The sequence below is a fragment of the Saccostrea echinata genome, unplaced genomic scaffold (assembly GCF_033153115.1).
Source record: "Saccostrea echinata isolate AGI-Se365-2 ecotype Australia unplaced genomic scaffold, CSIRO_AGI_Sech_v1 ptg000054l, whole genome shotgun sequence".
NCBI lineage: Eukaryota > Metazoa > Mollusca > Bivalvia > Ostreida > Ostreidae > Saccostrea > Saccostrea echinata.
In genome coordinates, this window is record NW_026889803.1 from 4638672 (window position 1) to 4657579 (window position 18908).

Here is an 18908-nt window from a genome sequence, read left to right on the forward strand (position 1 = left end):
AAAGGCACAAAAAAAGAAACCACCAATAAAGCCGAAACCTGCACATTTAGGTTTACCAAGTAAAAATGCGAATAAAGAGCCAAAAAATAAAAATAAACAGTGTAATCTCGAACACGAATTAGACTGAACTGATATCAAAAGATGAAAAGAGAAAAATACTTTTTTCTTCAACAAAATGTGTGAAATGTCACATTTGGATTTGAGGAAGTCATAGTCAATAGTCATGCGATAAAACGCATGACGCACCAAGGAGCACGGGAAAGTACTTGGATATTGTGAAGAGGATTTCAAAAAGTGGACCCCAGATTATTGTCTATAATATATATTGTTCTTCTTCTGCCTAACGCAAATGATATTTTCAAGCTCATTCGAATATTGTAAAAATATAATACGCCTATCAACATGTCTGCCATCTTATGTGCAGCAATGCATGAAAAGGATTATAAAGAATCAACATGCCTTATCCTAGATGATGAAAATGTGTTCTAGGAAAATCATAATAAAAAGTACATTTATGCCAACCAATGTACTTCAACATTATAAACAGCCAGAGTCCGAGCTTGTTTTGCGTAAAATAGACATAAGACCCATATTGTGTGAAAAGGTCATTTATTCACAAAAGTACATTACTCAAATTATTGAATATTATATAATTAGCATTTACAAAATGCATCATTTGATATGATTGAATAAATGACATAGGTTCGCAAAGGTGGGGATAAATAATGTTACCAACTTAGAACAAAAGCATCTAGAGTTTCTGACAGAAAATGAGGGAGGTCAGTGGGTGGGATTTAAATCGTCCTTGCAGCTAGCAGCCAAATCAAGGAATGCCGCGAACGACGCAGACCCCTGGAAAAACCCAGGGCGACATCCACAAAAAACCAATGAAAAGCGCGCATTCCTAGGTATGCAGAATGATGCAGAGTTAACTGCGGCTGACAACTAAAATTTACTCGCATTGAGTCATGTTTTATTTCCGGTAATTAAGTACGCGTAAACTCTAGATGCTTAAGTTGAATAAACAAATATGACAAAAATACAATAAAAAAAAATCCTATATATAATCTTGTTGTCATAAATTATTTTATATTGTTCATAAAATCAATTTTATGCCAACCAATGTACTTCAACATTATAAACAGCCAGAGTCCGAGCTTGTTTTGCGTAAAATAGACATAAGACCCATATTGTGTGAAAAGGTCATTTATTCACAAAAGTACATTACTCAAATTATTGAATATTATATAATTAGCATTTACAAAATGCATCATTTGATATGATTGAATAAATGACATAGATTCGCAAAGGTGGGGATAAATAATGTTGCCACCCATCACCTCTGCAAGAGGGGATCCCCCACCCAAGGACTCTGGCAGACATGGCGAGTCAAAAAAATAAATACTAAAATAGAATAAAATAACAATGTAGCTAAAAAGGAATTGTACAGAAAAAGCGATATGCAGAATAATTCCAGCGAAAATACCTTTCATAACTAATTTAACATTTTCATAACTAAAGCTCAAAATGCATTTACGAGTTATAAACTGAGCCAACCTGTGATAAATGTACATCTACAAGTACAACATCATAATAATCATTTAGAGGCAATTTTGAATGCCACTTAATATGTACACACACAAGGAAATACATTTATGTATTTCACTGCTGGCAGGCAATGCTGTCCCAGATTACAAAGATCAACATTTCTCCACATGTTCAAAATTGCTGTTGTAAACCGATATTGACCAAAGAAGAGTACAGGTACATCTACAAGTTTCTCTGCTGACAGACAATGCTGACCCAGCCTTACATGAAGTTAATAATGTAAAGTAAGAAAATTGTTGCTGGCAGGCAGTGCTGACCCAGCCTTAAACCAAACATAAACATATACGAAGTACTAGTGTTAAAAATGGCAGGCAGTGCTGACCCAGCAAACTAATTTATGGTCCCCGCTGGTAGGCAATGCTAACCCATATACTAGGGAAACGGATAATCAAAAATTTAAAAAATGTCTCTGTTGTATTTCAAAAATTATGCATGCGAATGTACTTTAGAAATGCATCTAATTTCCATCTTCCCATATTCTGAATGACACTTAACGGGACTCCCCTTGCTGCAGCAGACGTGGCTGCTCCTATACGAAAACTATGACCTTTATAAAATCTATTATCCAGACCTATAAATGAAACAGCTGATCCAAGAACCGAGTTGAAGAACGAACGTGAAATAGGAGATCCGCATTTAAATTGAAACAGGGGACCTTTAGTGTGATTGAATGCTTTCACGTATTTGTAAAGTGCAAAAACTGGGCAAGCCTGGTTATTACATTGCCTTGGGATAAAAATAGTTCTAGGGTGAAGGTCACTATGTTTATAGTGAACAAGAATTATTGACATTCCCAATAATGATGAGTTATCCCATTCAAAGGACAGATTTTCAAATTGTAAAACGGCGGAGGACTCCGACGACGGCGACTTGACAGTAATCTCGCCTACTCTTAAAAATGCGTAAAAAGCCAACAGAAACATTGCAGTTATTAGCAATTGGTTATCGCAGTTTGACACGACATATGGAATTGATGAAATCAATCTTGTTAAAATGTCTTTTGTTATTGGTAGTCTGCAATCCACGGAACCCCTAATATTGTGCGCACCTTTCAAAATCTTTTTTATCAAGAAATTGTTGGTAGGTCGCTAAGACTGTTAGCCTTGTGAACAAAACTAATTGCCGACATGTGTGTTGATATTGTGGATGGGCTATAACCTTTCAAAAACAAATAGGCTATATATTGAGTCAACATAACATGGGAAGATGGAAACGCCTGACTCTCAGGAAAATAAATGTTACAAAACTGCATATAGTTTTGAATAAATCTGTTATACGATGCAACTGTGGCAGATGACAATGATGCATTTAACAGGGATGTAACTAAACTATCAAGAAGTGATCTGGAATATTGGTTGGACAAGGGGCCAACCATGGTGCCAATTTGTGAGCTTTCTGAAAAAGAAAGCGAGAAAGCATATCACAAATTATGTTATGTTTGCCTTTGATATGTTTAGCACGGAAAAAGATGTTATATTTTAATGCGGCTAGGACCAAACGCCTAACCAATTTCATGACTATTTTATTCTTTGACGAAGTTTTATTGATGATATCGACAACCGCAGCATTATCCGTAAAGAATAATATTCTATGGTTTTTTTAAATAATGTCCCCACAATTCTAAAGCTAACACTATAGGAAATAATTCTTTGGTGTAATATGCCAAGACACCATATCGTTTGACCACTCACCAGTTAACCATTTGCTACCAAAACAGCTGCATAACCTCCATGCACACCTGCAGCATCAGAATATAATTTAATTGTATCTGATGAAACCCATTTATCAAATAAAAAACAGGACTTTCCCATTGAAATTATCAATGAATGTAGACCAGGCATGCAAGTCTGACCTAGCTTCAGCATTGAGCGTAATGTGGTATGAAGGACAAGAATGACCGATTGTTAGATCTATCAATCTACGTAGGAAAGCCCTGCCTGGAATAATAACACTACAGGCAAATTTTTAATAAGCCAATCAATGACTGGAGCTCTTGCAAAGAAATACTGCGTTTCCTCCTAAAAGTATGCAAAAGACAAGATATTTTAGCAATTTTATCCTCTGGCAAACGTGCAACCATTAAAACGGAATCAGTTTCTATTCCATAAATTGTAATAATTTTCGTTGGTAACTGAGTTTTTTCATCCTTAATAGGTACACCAATATCGTTACATAATTTCAAAAATTGATCTAACGAGTGTGCACAAACACTAGTATTTTGTTTACCCACGAAGAAGAAGTCATCCAAAAGATGTGATATGCCTACTACCCCGAAGTTCTGTGATAAAGCCCAGTGGAGTGCTGATGAGAATTTCTCAAAGAGCTGACAGGAAGATGAGCAACCCATAGGTAAACATGTGTCATAGTAATATTTACCTTCCCATACAAAGCCAAGTAAATGATAATCATCAGGGTGAATAGGGAGTAAACGAAAAGCATCCTCAATGTCTGCTTTCGCCATAAGCGAATTAAAACCATGTGATTGTACTAAACCTATGACAGTCTCTATATTTTCGTAAGAAACGGAACAAAACTCTCGTGGAATTGAATCATTAACTGACTCTCCTTTAGGAAAGGACAAGTCACGAATGACACGATATTTTCCTATCTCTTTTTTAGGAACCAAACCTAATGGCGAACAGACAAAATTTGGAAATGGGGGTTGATCATAGGGACCTTTGTATCGTCCTAATCTTAATTCCTTATTTATTTTATCACAGACAATTTCAGGGTTGTCAATAGCACTTTTATGATTTCTACATTTTAAAACTGACTGTACAGAAGGTACTGCCCCAATACGAAAGCCATTGGTAAAACCGGAAACTAAAAAATCTCTGTCAATCTGATTGTACCTTTTAAGGTGATACGCCAGTCTATCACACTTCACTGGTGTTCTGAGATTTTGGGGAATTCTGTGATTTTTTTTGCAGAGCCGCAGGTGTCGGTCGCGTGTTTTTTGCCACAGTGCACGCACAGATGTTTGAGTTTGCACTCTTTGAAACTACACTGCCCTGTACTGCAGAATCTCCAGCAGAAACCTTTTGGGTAGCTATAGTTTGGTCGCTGCTGGATCTTAGCCTGAAAGGGGGTTTTGACGCGCTTTGAATTTGAGGAGAGGTTGTAAATTCCAGATTTGTTCTGGCTTGTTGCCACCCGCCACAACTCATCATGTATAACCGACCACTCAAGTTTATGAACTTGACGAAGTTTTCTAAATTCTTCATCGTATAATTTCGCTGCCTGGAAACCATAGTCTAGTGATATTTTTCCCATGTTGTTGCCGTACTTAATGAGGTCTAAAGCAAGAGATGGATATTTTGTGATGTACAACGACATGTAAATACCAAAAGCATTATTCCACTGATGGACGTTAAATAGAGTTTTTATAGGGGTAGAATGGCAGTTAGTTAGAAGCTTTATGCCCGACGAAATATCATGTACTTCGTCAGGTTGCTTGACATGTGGTAACAAGGCAGCAAAATCTACGTATACGTCATCAAAAACAGCATTCCTAAGTTTGTCACTGACATGATACGCCAAAGGTAAAGCATTTTTGACAATAGAAATGTTGCTAAAATTTACAGGCATTGTTGTACTACCTTCGACGGAACTAACAGATGGTAAACTATTGCCAGCAGTGGATGTCAATGATGATGTTGATGGTACAGGTTGGCTAATCGTAGAGCGTGAAGTCAAGTTGCCAACTAAGTATACCAGATCTGTCGGATTAGTGGGTGGTTGGCTAGTGACAGTTTGTGCCATTGGATGGTCGATGCGAGGAGTTGTAAAAACAGACTGGGTGGAAGTGACAGGCTGATTAATATCAGAAGGGTTTTGAATTTTCTTAAGAAGGGCTGCTGCAATCTCGTCTGCAGAGGGTAACTGTGCAGATTGTGAGGGATTGGATGCTTGTTGTTCCGGAATACGTTGGTTAGGTTCATTGGGTGGAACTGCCTTTTTCGAAGAACGCACTCGTTTTGAACTGTTTGTGACATCTTGGTCTTGCCGCGCCACCTGCATGCGTTTTTTCCCTCTAGGCATAGTTACCTAAGTTAAACAAAGTGTAGACACAATCAAATAAAGTTTTGTTCAATTCTTAAGCATCCATTATCTATAAATACTAACAAGAGTATAGGCAATATTCAGAGAATAAAAGACCCGAGAACAGTATGCTACAAGGTTATAAAAGGCTCACGACACAAAATATGAAACATTGTGGGAATGTGAGCAACCGTAGATGCATTATACTTAATACATCTATTTAATAATGAACAAAAGCACAATGCAATTGTGCAACCACACTCACGTATGCTTCACCTGTTGGGTATACCTGTGAGCAACCACAAAACAAGGCTCACCTATATCAGGAGATTTATGCATAATAACATGAGAAACCAATGGAAAAAAAAATAATAATAACACACACAACTGCTAATAATTACAGTTAAGGTGTGAACACACAACAATCGTTGTGAAAAAAAAAAATAATAACACACACACACACACACAAAACTGCTAATAATTACAGTTAAGGTGTGAACACACAACAATCGTTGTGAAAAGAAAAAAATAATAATACACACACACAACTGCTAATAATTACAGTTAAAGTGTGAACACACAACAATCGTTGTGAAAAAAAAAATAACACACACACACAAAACTGCTAATAATTACAGTTAAGGTGTGAACACACAACAATCGTTGTGACATATAACCAAGCAGCACACAAGTCTAGGGTCAGACAATTGTTCTGAATACCATATATGAGCAACATCATTAATGCTGCACAATGTTACATAATCCTGCTAGGGTGTTCATACCCTGTATCAATATTGCTAACAACTTAAAAACATCCACGTCTATGGCAAATACCAATGGCAGACCTAATGCTCTTTGTATCTTTCCGCATTCCTAATGAATTTAAATGCACACCATCACTGAGCATAAGTGATCTGCTATTTTGCCAAAAACCGCGATGGTGCCAAAAGGTAATATTTGGATTGTTTCGACATAACTGTTCAATATGTTGATTAATTTGGTAAACAATGTTGTTGAAGAGTTTCCCACAACGGCGAGAAAATCTTCGCAACAACTGACCAAGTATGATATGCTTAACGTTGTAAGCTTGAACGATAAAACAGGCGAAAGAAAATATATCGCGCGCTAATTTTGCAGGATCCGAATCAACTCCTATATCATTGCCTCCAACCTGCAAAAAAAGCACGTGAGGTCGAAACGTCTCTAAGATATTAATATAACAAGGTTTTTGCAGACATCTTTGACCCGGTCGGACAGTTCCACCCCCAATTCCTTTAAAACAAACATGAAATTGCCCAGCATCTAGTGATAAATTTTTCCATTCTCTGTGAGATATGATAAATTCGTCAAGACGACGAATGAAGGAATGACCAAAAACTAATACCCGACAGGTCATAATGAATGCAAAATAAGTATCAAGATTAAAGAACAAATGTAAAAGAATTATGGTTCGCCTATACCTTTTTAAATCGTCCTTGCAGCTAGCAGCCAAATCAAGGAATGCCGCGAACGACGCAGACCCCTGGAAAAACCCAGGGCGACATCCACAAAAAACCAATTAAAAGCGCGCATTCCTAGGTATGCAGAATGATGCAGAGTTAACTGCGGCTGACAACTAAAATTTACTCGCATTGAGTCATGTTTTATTTCCGGTAATTAAGTACGCGTAAACTCTAGATGCTTAAGTTGAATAAACAAATATGACAAAAATACAATAAAAAAAAATCCTATATATAATCTTGTTGTCATAAATTATTTTATATTGTTCATAAAATCAATTATAATGAAATGTGTATGACATTTAAACGGTAGAATAATATTAGCAGAATTCTTGAAGAAAATGAAAAATAAGAAAATGTTCAATATATGCTGTATATAGATATTATTCATCTATCTGAACAATAATTATAAAAACGTATGAATAAATCATTCCGTTGATGGTGTAGTTTCCTTTCTGAAATAGATTATCTACCGTAAACTGCATTATTGTTAGACTTGATATTTAATAATAATAAAAAAAGATTCAAATCAATTAAATAAAATATTGTCTGAAATATTTGATACACTTGTTACGTGTATTACAATTGGTGAAAATGTTAAAGTTCAAAAAGGTATATTTTTACTACAAGAATCAAAGTAATTTTAAAAAGATTATAAAAATAAAATATAAAGATGTTTATTTTTATCTTTTATAGTCTCAAGACATATAAAAAAAATTCAAAAAAAAATTTAATTTCGATTTATAGAAAGTTAAAGATAGATGCTTACATTCACAATCAAACATTAAAAAAGAAATGCCGTACAATTCATTATATTTTGATTATCTGGATTTGGGTAAAAATTGGGATTTTATATTTATAAAAGGATGTACTTGATGAATAAAACGGCTTCATAGGAGCATCAATGAGGAAATAATTCTCATGGGAAGCGATCCTCTCATATTTGAAATATTAAATATTACTACCCTTCTTTGTAATTTTTTTCAGGAATCCATGATGTCGAAATCAGTATTATCATTTTTATGGAAATATAATTAGAAATAAAATGAAAGTTCAAGTACCAAATTATTTTTACCATTTTATACTCCCTCCATGAGAAACCTGAAAAAAATAAGAAGTTCATGATGTCACTGTCTACACTAAGCCCCAAATTTCCAATTGTAAAAGTTATTACCAATAGAAAACCCTCACATTCCGTGAAGTTAAAATATACAAGACTTTTAAAAGGACCTCCCTCTTGATTTCACCATTGCATAATCATTTAACGCTCACATTTACATGATTTTACAATATACTGTACCAGAAATAATATATTTTTAATGAATTTCTCCAACAGATTATATTTCTGAAATCACAAGCTATTATTTTGATGTCGCAGATTTCAAAGACACATAAAATGCAAATAAATTATATAAAGAGAACTTTGAAATGTAACTAAAATAAAGGTAATTATGGCTGGAATCTGGTGCTCTCTCACACCTTCAATGATTCCTCTAAGAGCTAGTATTTGTCTGGTTGTTGTTTTGCCTTACTGTCCCTAACCCATTTCTACATGCCTCTGACTTGATGTATCTGAGATATTAGTTCCTCTTTTGCCGCCTCTTTGAGTATCTCTCTTCTAGCCAAAATTTTGCCCTTTTGGTCTGTTGTCTCTACCATTTTGTGTTCTTGATATCCCCAATAGGATGTTTTTTCTGTCTTTGCTCTAATTCATCCAAATACTTGCACAAGGATAGCATTTCGTCAGGATGTGCATCATGACTCCGAATTTACTTTAACTTTATGAGGTAAATGTTACTGAATAAAAAATACTTTTATCTTCGATGATGAAGAAGCATTACAAGTTTCTACAAAGTCGATTGTCAGGGGCCCTGTAACGACTTTATTTTATGGTCTATTTATGATCATTTGAAAAATACATATTGCGAAATATGTTTGTTAATATATTTTTATGATTGAAAAGAAAATCGAAACTTATGTGTGGCACAAAGGCAACTTATAAATAGATACTAAAGGAAAGTTTTGATGGTTTTGGTGGGAAAAAAAATCCTCAAAGTCTAAAAATATGAATCGTGACCATTTTGCAATTAAAGATTAGAAAATTTAACATATATAAATCATGTCTCTAAGATTTTGTGAAGGAGTAATGCAGAAATATGTGTTATATCTTCTATTTTGAATATTTGATACAAGAAAAAACATTGGGACAAAGTTCATTTCTTTTTCTTTTTTTTTTTTTTCTTTTTCTTTTTTTTATAGATATTAAGGCTATAAATAAAATTTTAATGAAAATACTGAATTTATTTTTAAAGAGAAAATATATACCTAATGCCCATGCGTCGATCAAAGACAGCATTAATATCTTAATCATAAAATTCATTACATTACATGACACTTATACGCATGTCTGGTTGCGCCCTGATTATCTGAAGAAAGGCAAAGCAATGCTCAGTTTTCCGATTTAACATGTAGCTTTAATAAATCCCAGAAACATTGTAATATCATATGGAAACCTGCATCTAAAGCAACGGAATACAAATTAATTTAAATGAATATAATTTCTTAAACTGTTTCAGTATACTAGACATACTTATAGAAGGGAGGGAGCTCTCGATTGCAGTTCAAATGGAAGCGCTGTGGAACCTCATTCAAGACTCAGACTCGATTTGTTACATACTGCATGGTGAATTGTTAGAATGGTGTAATTTGTGAAATTTTTAAGCATCGAAAATAACTGCACCTGATGATCAACTTTTTAAGGACAGTAGAGCACTTTTCATAAAATATATTGTTTGATAAAACAAGAATATCAACAGTCTTGTTTAAAGTCATCAATTCGTAAGTTCTATGGTCGATACAATGACCTTGTCAGCAAATACAATCTATCATTAAGTCATATGCTGACTGGCGTTTTTCATACTAATTGTTAGGCCATTTTTTACACAATGAATTGTCGACGGATTTCTCGTTATTTACCTATCATGACAAGGAGCATACGGCGGGTGTGACCGGTCGGCAGAGGATGCCCACTCCTCTATGGCACCTGATCCCACATCTGATGTTTTTGGGGGTCTGTGTTTGCTCTGCTCCCGATTTTTATTGTTTAAATGGACTCGGAGCTTGAATACTGTTCGTTATCCCCATATTTCATTGTTAAGTCTAATCATTTTCTTTAGTAAAAGTAATATGAGAAAGATTAGCATGAAGCTGTATAAGTATAAACTTTTGTCAAATCTTCGGTTAAATGCAAGTCTTGTAGTATTCTATTTATATATCATATATTGGTGAATTAAAAAAAATAAAATGACCAAACACATATTTTTCAACCGGGACGAAACGTACAGGCAATGGGAATAAATTTTTATGCCTCAGAATATGTCTTTAGATAGTGTCTAAAAAAAAAAAGTTATGCCCAAAAATCATGCTAAAATGACAAGAGTACAGCACATTTAATTTGTGACATTTTGAAAATTCAATATTTTTTTGAAGATCTGTGAAATAAATAATACTGGTTTATGTTGGAAATAAAAAATTTCCTGATAATATTCAAAGTATTGAGCTTCAAATGAAGACTGTAGCAACTTTTGTTTGACCAATTTGTGGTCATGGCTGATGTTGAAAAAAATGTTATACGATATCAGGAGTGCAACAGAAAAATATACTGTTGTCATGAAAACATCGATTTTAAAAATCTGAAAGACAAATTAAGTCAAAAAAGAATTTTCAAAGTGTAAAACAATAACTGATATGAAATTTAGAATTTGAAAATGTTACATAAATCACAAGCAGCATGAATGAGAGTCAAGTATCTGTGCATACCTAATAATGTCAGGAGTGCAATATTTGATGTTTTGTTACCCATTAAGAAAAAAACTTTTATCAGTATATGATTCTCTGATTTTTATTTTGGAAAATAAAGATACAAAGATCATTTTTAGCAAATATATTTATTAATTACAGGGTATGTCTGTGTTTCAGATCTATACTTCTATGGTCAGGAGTGCAACACATTTTTTTTTAAAGATTCAAGTTATATGATGAAAAGACCTACTCATGCTAAGAAATATTCTTTAATTAATAATGATCTATTTGAATAATTTAGTACTAAATTATTTACAGTTTTCTTGTTAAAATCCTTCTATTTTTTAATTTTATCAATTTAGATGTGTTTTTATCTTTTCTTTGATTTTTTTAAGAATGTGAAAATAAACACACTGAAAAATTCAAGTGTTCAAGTTCAAGTAACTCCACCTCAACTTCACTGAAAGAAAAGAACAAGTTCTGATGTAATTTTCACACTTCACATTTTCACAATTCCTCTTTAAAGACTTCCATGCTGTTGGTCAGGAGTGCAACAAATATGTTAGAATTATTGCTGATCAAATATGAATAAATATAAAGAAAAACATGATGAGTACAATGTTTCTGGTTTACCTCAGTTGCTTACAGTGTTTGTCCTGTGAAGGAAAATATACTATAAAATATATTTTATATATTTTAGCTTGTTTTTGACATAAATAGGGAATAATTCAAGAAATAAAGCCAAGTTTAAATACTTTCCTGTGTTTTAATTACGAAGTATTGAACTATAAATATTGCACAATTTCATTACCACTTGATGTTGCCACCACTTTATGAATTTTTGTGTTGTGTGGTTTTAATTTTTAATTTTACTGCAGTCAGGAGTGCAACAAAACTGTTTTATAATTATCATTGATCTTCATCTATCTTTAATAAAAAAAAATTGAGAAAAATGTTGGATACTATTTGATGTTCAAAACATTATGTCTATCAACTAATTACAGACATTTTACAGTCAATTCAGAGAAAAGTTTTCATCGCTTAACACATACTTTTAAATACAATGTAAATATATTACACAATGCAAAAAATCATGTTTTGAAGTCTTGAAAATATGGAAAACTTGCTGTTAATGATAAAAAATATCAAAACGACGAACTGATTTACAAACTAAGAATGGGTTATTGTGTGTTATATTTTTTAAAACAATGTTAAGTAAAATACATTTCAGATGTCAGGCGTGCAACAAAATAAAGTAACATAGGGTCACTTCTAAATCTAGTATTTTTTGTAAGAAAACATGTATGTAAAAATTTTCTTTTGGCTTAAATTTGAAGAACTGACTTAACGAGGTTTGCTCCTGAGCTTTTGAGCAGATTTTTATCTTAACCTATATTTCAAATATTCTGCATAATGTTTTCATTCTTACAATAAATTTGTATTTTTCAATGTCAATTAAACTATATTCAGTAAAAACTCCATGATTAAATTCCATACCAAAAGCATTGTGAGGAACTATATTTTGTGGCGGAAGGTTTTTTAGAAGAAAATTATCATTTTATCTCTTCCGAAGTATTTAAAGTATGTTAAGTTTTGATTCTTATTTTTTTACATGCAGTCTGCACACAGAGTTATGTTGTGCAGTGAACTTCTTTATACTGGTCCTAAATTATATAACAAATAAACTGTCATGAATTCTATCATCATATTTGATAAATATAGCAAATATATTGTGAAAAATCAAGAAAAAATAGCCCTAATTTAAGCTTAAAATTAGCACTATTTTAGAAATATCTAAAAATTAACATCACAGACCCCCACATTTAATTTTCATTTCTGAATATATAAGAGTGTAAAGTTTGATCATTTCAAGTTTCCATATTTTATTTGTATTTAAAATACAAATCTTGTCATATTAATCTACCTCTATAAATGATTCATAATTTGAGTATTTTGATCATATGTATTGTATGTTTATTACTTAATGTTCTAAATTTGGATTCACAACTTTTCATGTCATCGTATGTAAAGTGAAAGTAGAACGAACACATGTAATATATGCATATCCTTTCATATTTAACGATGTCCTTGTTGAAATAATTGCATAAATGCTGTAACTAGAGCATGATCTACTAAATGTTTTAAGAAAATTACGTTTTTTACTGGTATTTTACCTGTATTGTGCAAACACGTGTTGTAAGCTGCAGACAGTCTTAGTTTTCTATTTACATGTCGGCGCAATGCATTATGGGTGAATTTTCGTTTACTTCTTTGATCCGCGCACCCCAGATATTTATGCGCTGACAGATTTTTCTATTAATTAGAAAAATGAGCTTTAAGGTAATTAATTATGTTGCATAATATATTAATGAATTAGAGTTATATTTTATTCGTATTTTTAAACTTGTTAAAGTAATTTTTTATAGATGGGAACTATTTTCCGTTGTATTTTTCTATCGGATTCCGTTGCTTTCCAACGGATTCCGTGTTGTTTTGGAACGGATACCGTTCCCCGAGGGTATATAAGTGAGCACCCGTTGTACAACGGGGACTCCAGATTTTTGGGCTTTTAGGATAAGATGTAGGTGAAATTTTAAGAACTTTTGGGGAATTTTTCTTTATTTCTATTAGTAACTCAGTAATTTGAAGAAATTTAGCTAGGCCTATTTATTTATTAGAGCCGTTTCACAATATTAATTAATATGTCTTAGGGAAATTTAATATTTTTTGGGAATTTGGGGTTAAGACGACTGCAGCCATTATTTTTTTTTTTTATTGTATTTTTCTTGATTGAATTTTTATCATTTATTAAATTTTATTTAATTTGTTAATTGAGATTAAGCCAGAATAAACCATCATCTCAAGCTATTTAAATCTTATTTTAATTATTTACTGGAGTCCATCATTTAATTTAAAAATAAATTGGTTTAAAGTTAGTAAATTTCTGGGTGTTCAAAGTACCGTTAATCAGTTAATACACCCCAGTGATTGAGTGCCATCCCGTTACATATTTTCTTTGGTGTCAGAAGTGGGATCCACAATTTTCAGGCGTGGATCCAGCGATACGAACTTGCTCTGAATGTTATTTCTGATTGAATACATATTTCAATTATGTTTACAAGACGCCAGGCAGCTTTGAAAGGACAAATGTACAACAGTGAAACAAATCAAAATGCATGTCCTAGAGAAATAGGAAATTTCAATGAAGAAAGTGAAGAGGAAATTTTAACAGAGTATGAGGAGGACTTCACATGCAACTCTGAATCAGAGAATAACTCAAATATCACAGAGGGCATACAAGTACTGTACCCTGAAATTATTGTACAGTCTCCACAAAAAGTAAACATATCTTCAAATGCAAGTCCTCTCATCTCTAAAAACAAAAGAAACAAGACATACACTAAGAGAGTCTCAAGACCCACAAAGCTCACACATGACACAAGTACCAAAAATGAGGGAATAAATCTTGACAAGGAAAATGAGGGCTCAATGAATCAAAGCAACACATACATGTTAGACAGATTAGCTCAAATGATAAATGGAGCACTCAGCAAAATGACTGAGACAATAGGGAACATCTTCAAAACCACTATAAGTGAGTTTACCAATATTAAAGAGACTAGCCGTGTCCATAAAGAACACAAAACTCAGTCAAAGAGTAGGCTCAACAAGAGTAACAACAGAGACATAAACAATGTCGAGTCAAGCAGTGAATCTGATTCAGATGAAAATTCATCAGACCATGCAAGTTCTGTCTCTACAAGTAAAATTTTCAAAGAAAAGCATAATGTTTCAGTGAAACTACCTGCTTTCAAAGGAGACCCAGATGAAAGTTGGAAAGCAAACATCAATAGATTTGAGGCTGTTGCCAATCACAATAGATGGACAGACAAACAAAAGTTAGGACAGCTCTTGCCAAGACTACAAGGCACTGCAGGCGAGTTTGCTTTTGAGGAACTCAGCCCTGAAATTTTGACAAATTATAGGAAATTAAGAAGGGAACTTGGGAATCGCTTTGGAATTTATGAATCACCAAAGACTTTTCAGACTAAATTCAGGAGAAGAGACCAAAGGAATGGAGAATCTGCTCAGTCTTATGGAGCAGCATTAAAAAGCCTCTATAGTAAGGCTTACCCAAACAGAGATCATGTCACAAGACAAGAGGATCTAGTTTCCCGGTTCTTACTAGGACTCATAAATGAGAAAGCTAGGATTCATGTTGAGCTCAACAAAGATCCTTTCACCATTGAGGAAGCTATTAAGTTTGTAATTGAGTATGAGGAGACAACTAGGTACCCAAGAGCAGATAATGATGAAAATGACCGCTGTAATAGGCGGAGACAAATACGACAAGTAAGCCAACAAAGTAATTCTGCTAGCTCCCTAAAGCCTAAAGACAAAAATCCTAGAAGTTTCACAAAACCTCAAAATCGTCAAAAAGACATAATATATCAGCAAAAACCTACTTCTCCCGAACAGGACATTAAAATTAAACAGTATCAGAAGAGTTCTGACTTATAACAAGAGCAGAGCTTAAGGATATTTTGAATGAAGTTCTCTGTTCAAAACCTTCTTCGATCATAGAACAGCGACATAAGCTGAGATACCCCTTGATATGTTACCGCTGTGGAGAACAAGGGCATTTTGCGAGAAATTGTTCAAGCGAAAAAGTTCAAAATGGAAATGCAGAGAGTAGTCTTAACCCTAGAGCCACTGAATTTAAACCTCCGTCATACTAGAAAGGGTCAGCTCTGAGGGCCAAGGGATGACCCCAGGGGATTTTAAAAATGGCCAACTATTTCAAAATTATTGTAAAAATGAGAAACAAGATTCCTGTTTTGATTTTTCTGAAAACACTGAGACTGTAGATGATAGTTTACAACAAATTAAGGGAGATCACTGCGACCTAACTGATGATGTATTTTATGATGCTGAGAGTACAGGTAGTGGACCTTGTGAGACTCATGATCAGCAGGAACTTTGTGAAGTTGAGGAAAATGGGGTTGTTGGAAGTTTGGACACACTTGGAGACAGTTTGGTGGACTGTAGTGTGGTGCCCATTGTGAACCCTGATAGTGACAATCAGACATTTGGTCTGTCTGAGCCTCAACATACATCAAGTGAGATGCTTGATACAAATGCAGGTGAATCCCTTAATACGAGTTGTTGCACGGCTATTGAATCTGACCATTCTTCCCATTTTACCAGTGTTTTAAGACAAATCAACAGCTGTCCAGGAATATATATAAGTGGATCTGTACAGGGAGTAGGTTTGGAATGGACCACAGATACTGGTGCAACCAGATCCATTATATCAAAGAAAACTTTTGACAGAATTCCCCAAGACCAGAGACCAAAGTTAAAGAAATCTAATCTATTAACAAGTGTTAGTGGAGAACCTTTGAAAGAATTTGGAAAGGCCATTTTTAAAATTCAACTCGACCATGAAACTTTCCAAGAGGAGATAATTGTGGCTGAAATAGAAGACCAAGCACTTTTAGGACTTGATATATTATTAAAACCAGAAAATGGACCTGTCAATATTAACTTGCATGAAAATATAATCAATTTTAGGGGAACAGAAATTGAATTTAGACAAACACTAGACAGAACAAGGAGAGTTATAGCAGCAGATGATTATGTCATTCCAGCTAACTGTGAGAAGCTGATAGATGTTTTTGTAGACAGATTTGAGTCTGACAAGAATTTGCTATGTAATACTTTTTGTATTGAACCTACAAATGATTTCAATAACAGGTTTCCACTTTTGATGGCTTCTTGTTTGATAGACATGGAAAATAAAGTCTCAGCAAAGATTAGAGTTTTAAATCCTTTCAATACAGAAGCCAAGATACAACAGGATGATATTTTAGGAGAAGCAGAGCTTATTGATACCCTAAATGTGGCTGAAGTCTTGTCTTCAGAAAGTAAGCTTCAATCAAGTAGTGAACAAGTCAGAAAAGTACAAGTAGATCACTCTGACAAGGGAGACAACTCTTCAGAGTCGACCGTTCCTAATTATCTTTCAGATTTGTATTGTAGGGCAATCCAAGATAAAACTCAAAAAGAATGCAAACAAATTTCAGATCTTCTCTGCAATTATCAGTCTATCTTTTCAAAGAATGATACCGATTTAGGAGTCACCACTCTTGTACATCATGAAATAGATACTGGAGGTGCCAAGCCTATTAGACAGCCTCCAAGGAGAGTGCCCTTGGCATTTGCAGATGAAGAACAGAAAGTTGTCAAACAAATGATGGAACAAGGAATTATTAGAAAATCAAGTTCTCCTTGGGCTAGTCCAATAGTACTAATTAAAAAGAAAAATGGAAAAACCAGATGTTGCATAGACTATAGGCGTCTTAATACAGTAACTCGCCAGGATGCATTTCCACTTCCTCGAGTTCAGGACTGCATAGATACAGTCCGAGGATCTGTCTACTTTTCTACATTTGATCTTACATGCGGCTACCACCAGGTACCTGTAAAAGAGGAAGATATTCCTAAAACGGCCTTTATTACTAAATATGGACTTTACGAATTTACTACAATGCCTATGGGCTTGAGCACAGCTTGTGCCACATTCCAGAGACTTATGGAACTTGTTTTGCAAGGACTAAAGTGGCAGACTTGTATTATATATCTTGACGACATTGTTGTCTTTGGATCATCTTTCCAAGAGCACCTGCAACGAGTTGAAGATGTCTTCTTAAGAATAAGAAATTCTGGAATGAAACTTAAACCAGAAAAGTGTAATCTTTTCCAGACAAGTGTCACATTTTTAGGTCATGTAGTATCAGCTGAAGGAGTACTTCCTAATCCCGACAATATTGCCAAAATAATACAATGGCCAAGGCCCTCAACAGTTACAGAGGTTAGACAATTGCTAGGAATGGGCAGTTATTATAGAAAATTCATCAAAGGCTTTGCAAATTTAGTTAGACCCTTAGTTGATTTAACTAAAAAAGGAAGACCCTTCATTTGGACTAACGAGTGTGAAAAAGCTTTCAGTGAACTCAAGGAGTTGTTTATAAGTCCAGAAATACTTGCTTATCCTTTGGATGATGGTGAATATATTTTGGATACTGATGCGAGTGACTTAGCAATAGGAGGTGTTTTGTCACAGATGCAGAATGGTAAAGAAAGGGTCATAGCCTATGGTAGCAGATCTTTAAACAAATGTGAAAAAAATTATTGTATAACTGACAAGGAACTTCTTGCACTACGCTACTTTGTTGAGTACTACAGACAATATTTATTAGGTCATCACTTTACTGTGCGCACTGATCATCAAGCCCTTGTATGGCTCTTTAAATTAAAGGAGCCTAAAGGACGCATTGCGCGTTGGTTGGAAATTCTGTCATATTTTAGCTTCTCCGTCCAGTATCGACCTGGATTAAAACACAACAATGCTGATGCTTTGAGTAGATGCGATAATCCAGCAGATTGTTCTTGCCCAGAGACAGACAGTCTTGAGTATTTAAAGTGTGGCCCATGTAACAAATGTAAGAAAAGGGCTACCGACATGTGTAGTTCTTTCCTAAACAATATTGTTTCAAAAAATGAACCTTCGTTAGATGCTAACACTGCAGAATGCACTAGAGCTGTTAAAACAAGACAGGAGACCAACAAAACTAGCTTGGGATATTCTTCAATGTGGGAGAAATACAGTAAATCACAGATTCAAAAAGAACAAATTGATGACCCTGACCTCAGTGAAATTTACAAATGGGTTGAAGAGGATTGTAGACCAGAGTTCTCAGATATAGTAATGAAATCTAAACCACTACGATATTACTGGCATATTTTTAGCTCACTGAAAATTTTGGATGGACTTTTGGTGAAGGAATTTCACAAAAGGGATAACTCCGGGTTTCATTTGCAATTGGTTACACCAAAGAAATTTAGAAAAGAGGTCATGTCCCTTCCTCACGATAATCTGTTAAGTGGTAATTTAGG

At 34.2% G+C, this 18908-nt stretch overlaps 1 protein-coding gene across 1 annotated transcript; it reads right to left on the reverse strand.

Annotated features, from left to right (window-relative positions):
- Nucleotides 1-885: 885 nt before the first annotated feature.
- LOC133171512 (uncharacterized) lies at nucleotides 886-5780 on the reverse strand. The gene is made up of 2 exons (XM_061306272.1): nucleotides 5208-5780; nucleotides 886-1808 (listed from the first exon to the last, which is right to left on the reverse strand). The coding sequence occupies exons 1-2, from the start codon at nucleotides 5647-5649 to the stop codon at nucleotides 1771-1773; spliced, it is 480 nt and encodes a 159-aa protein (XP_061162256.1). The 5' UTR covers nucleotides 5650-5780; the 3' UTR covers nucleotides 886-1770.
- Nucleotides 5781-18908: the final 13128 nt, after the last annotated feature.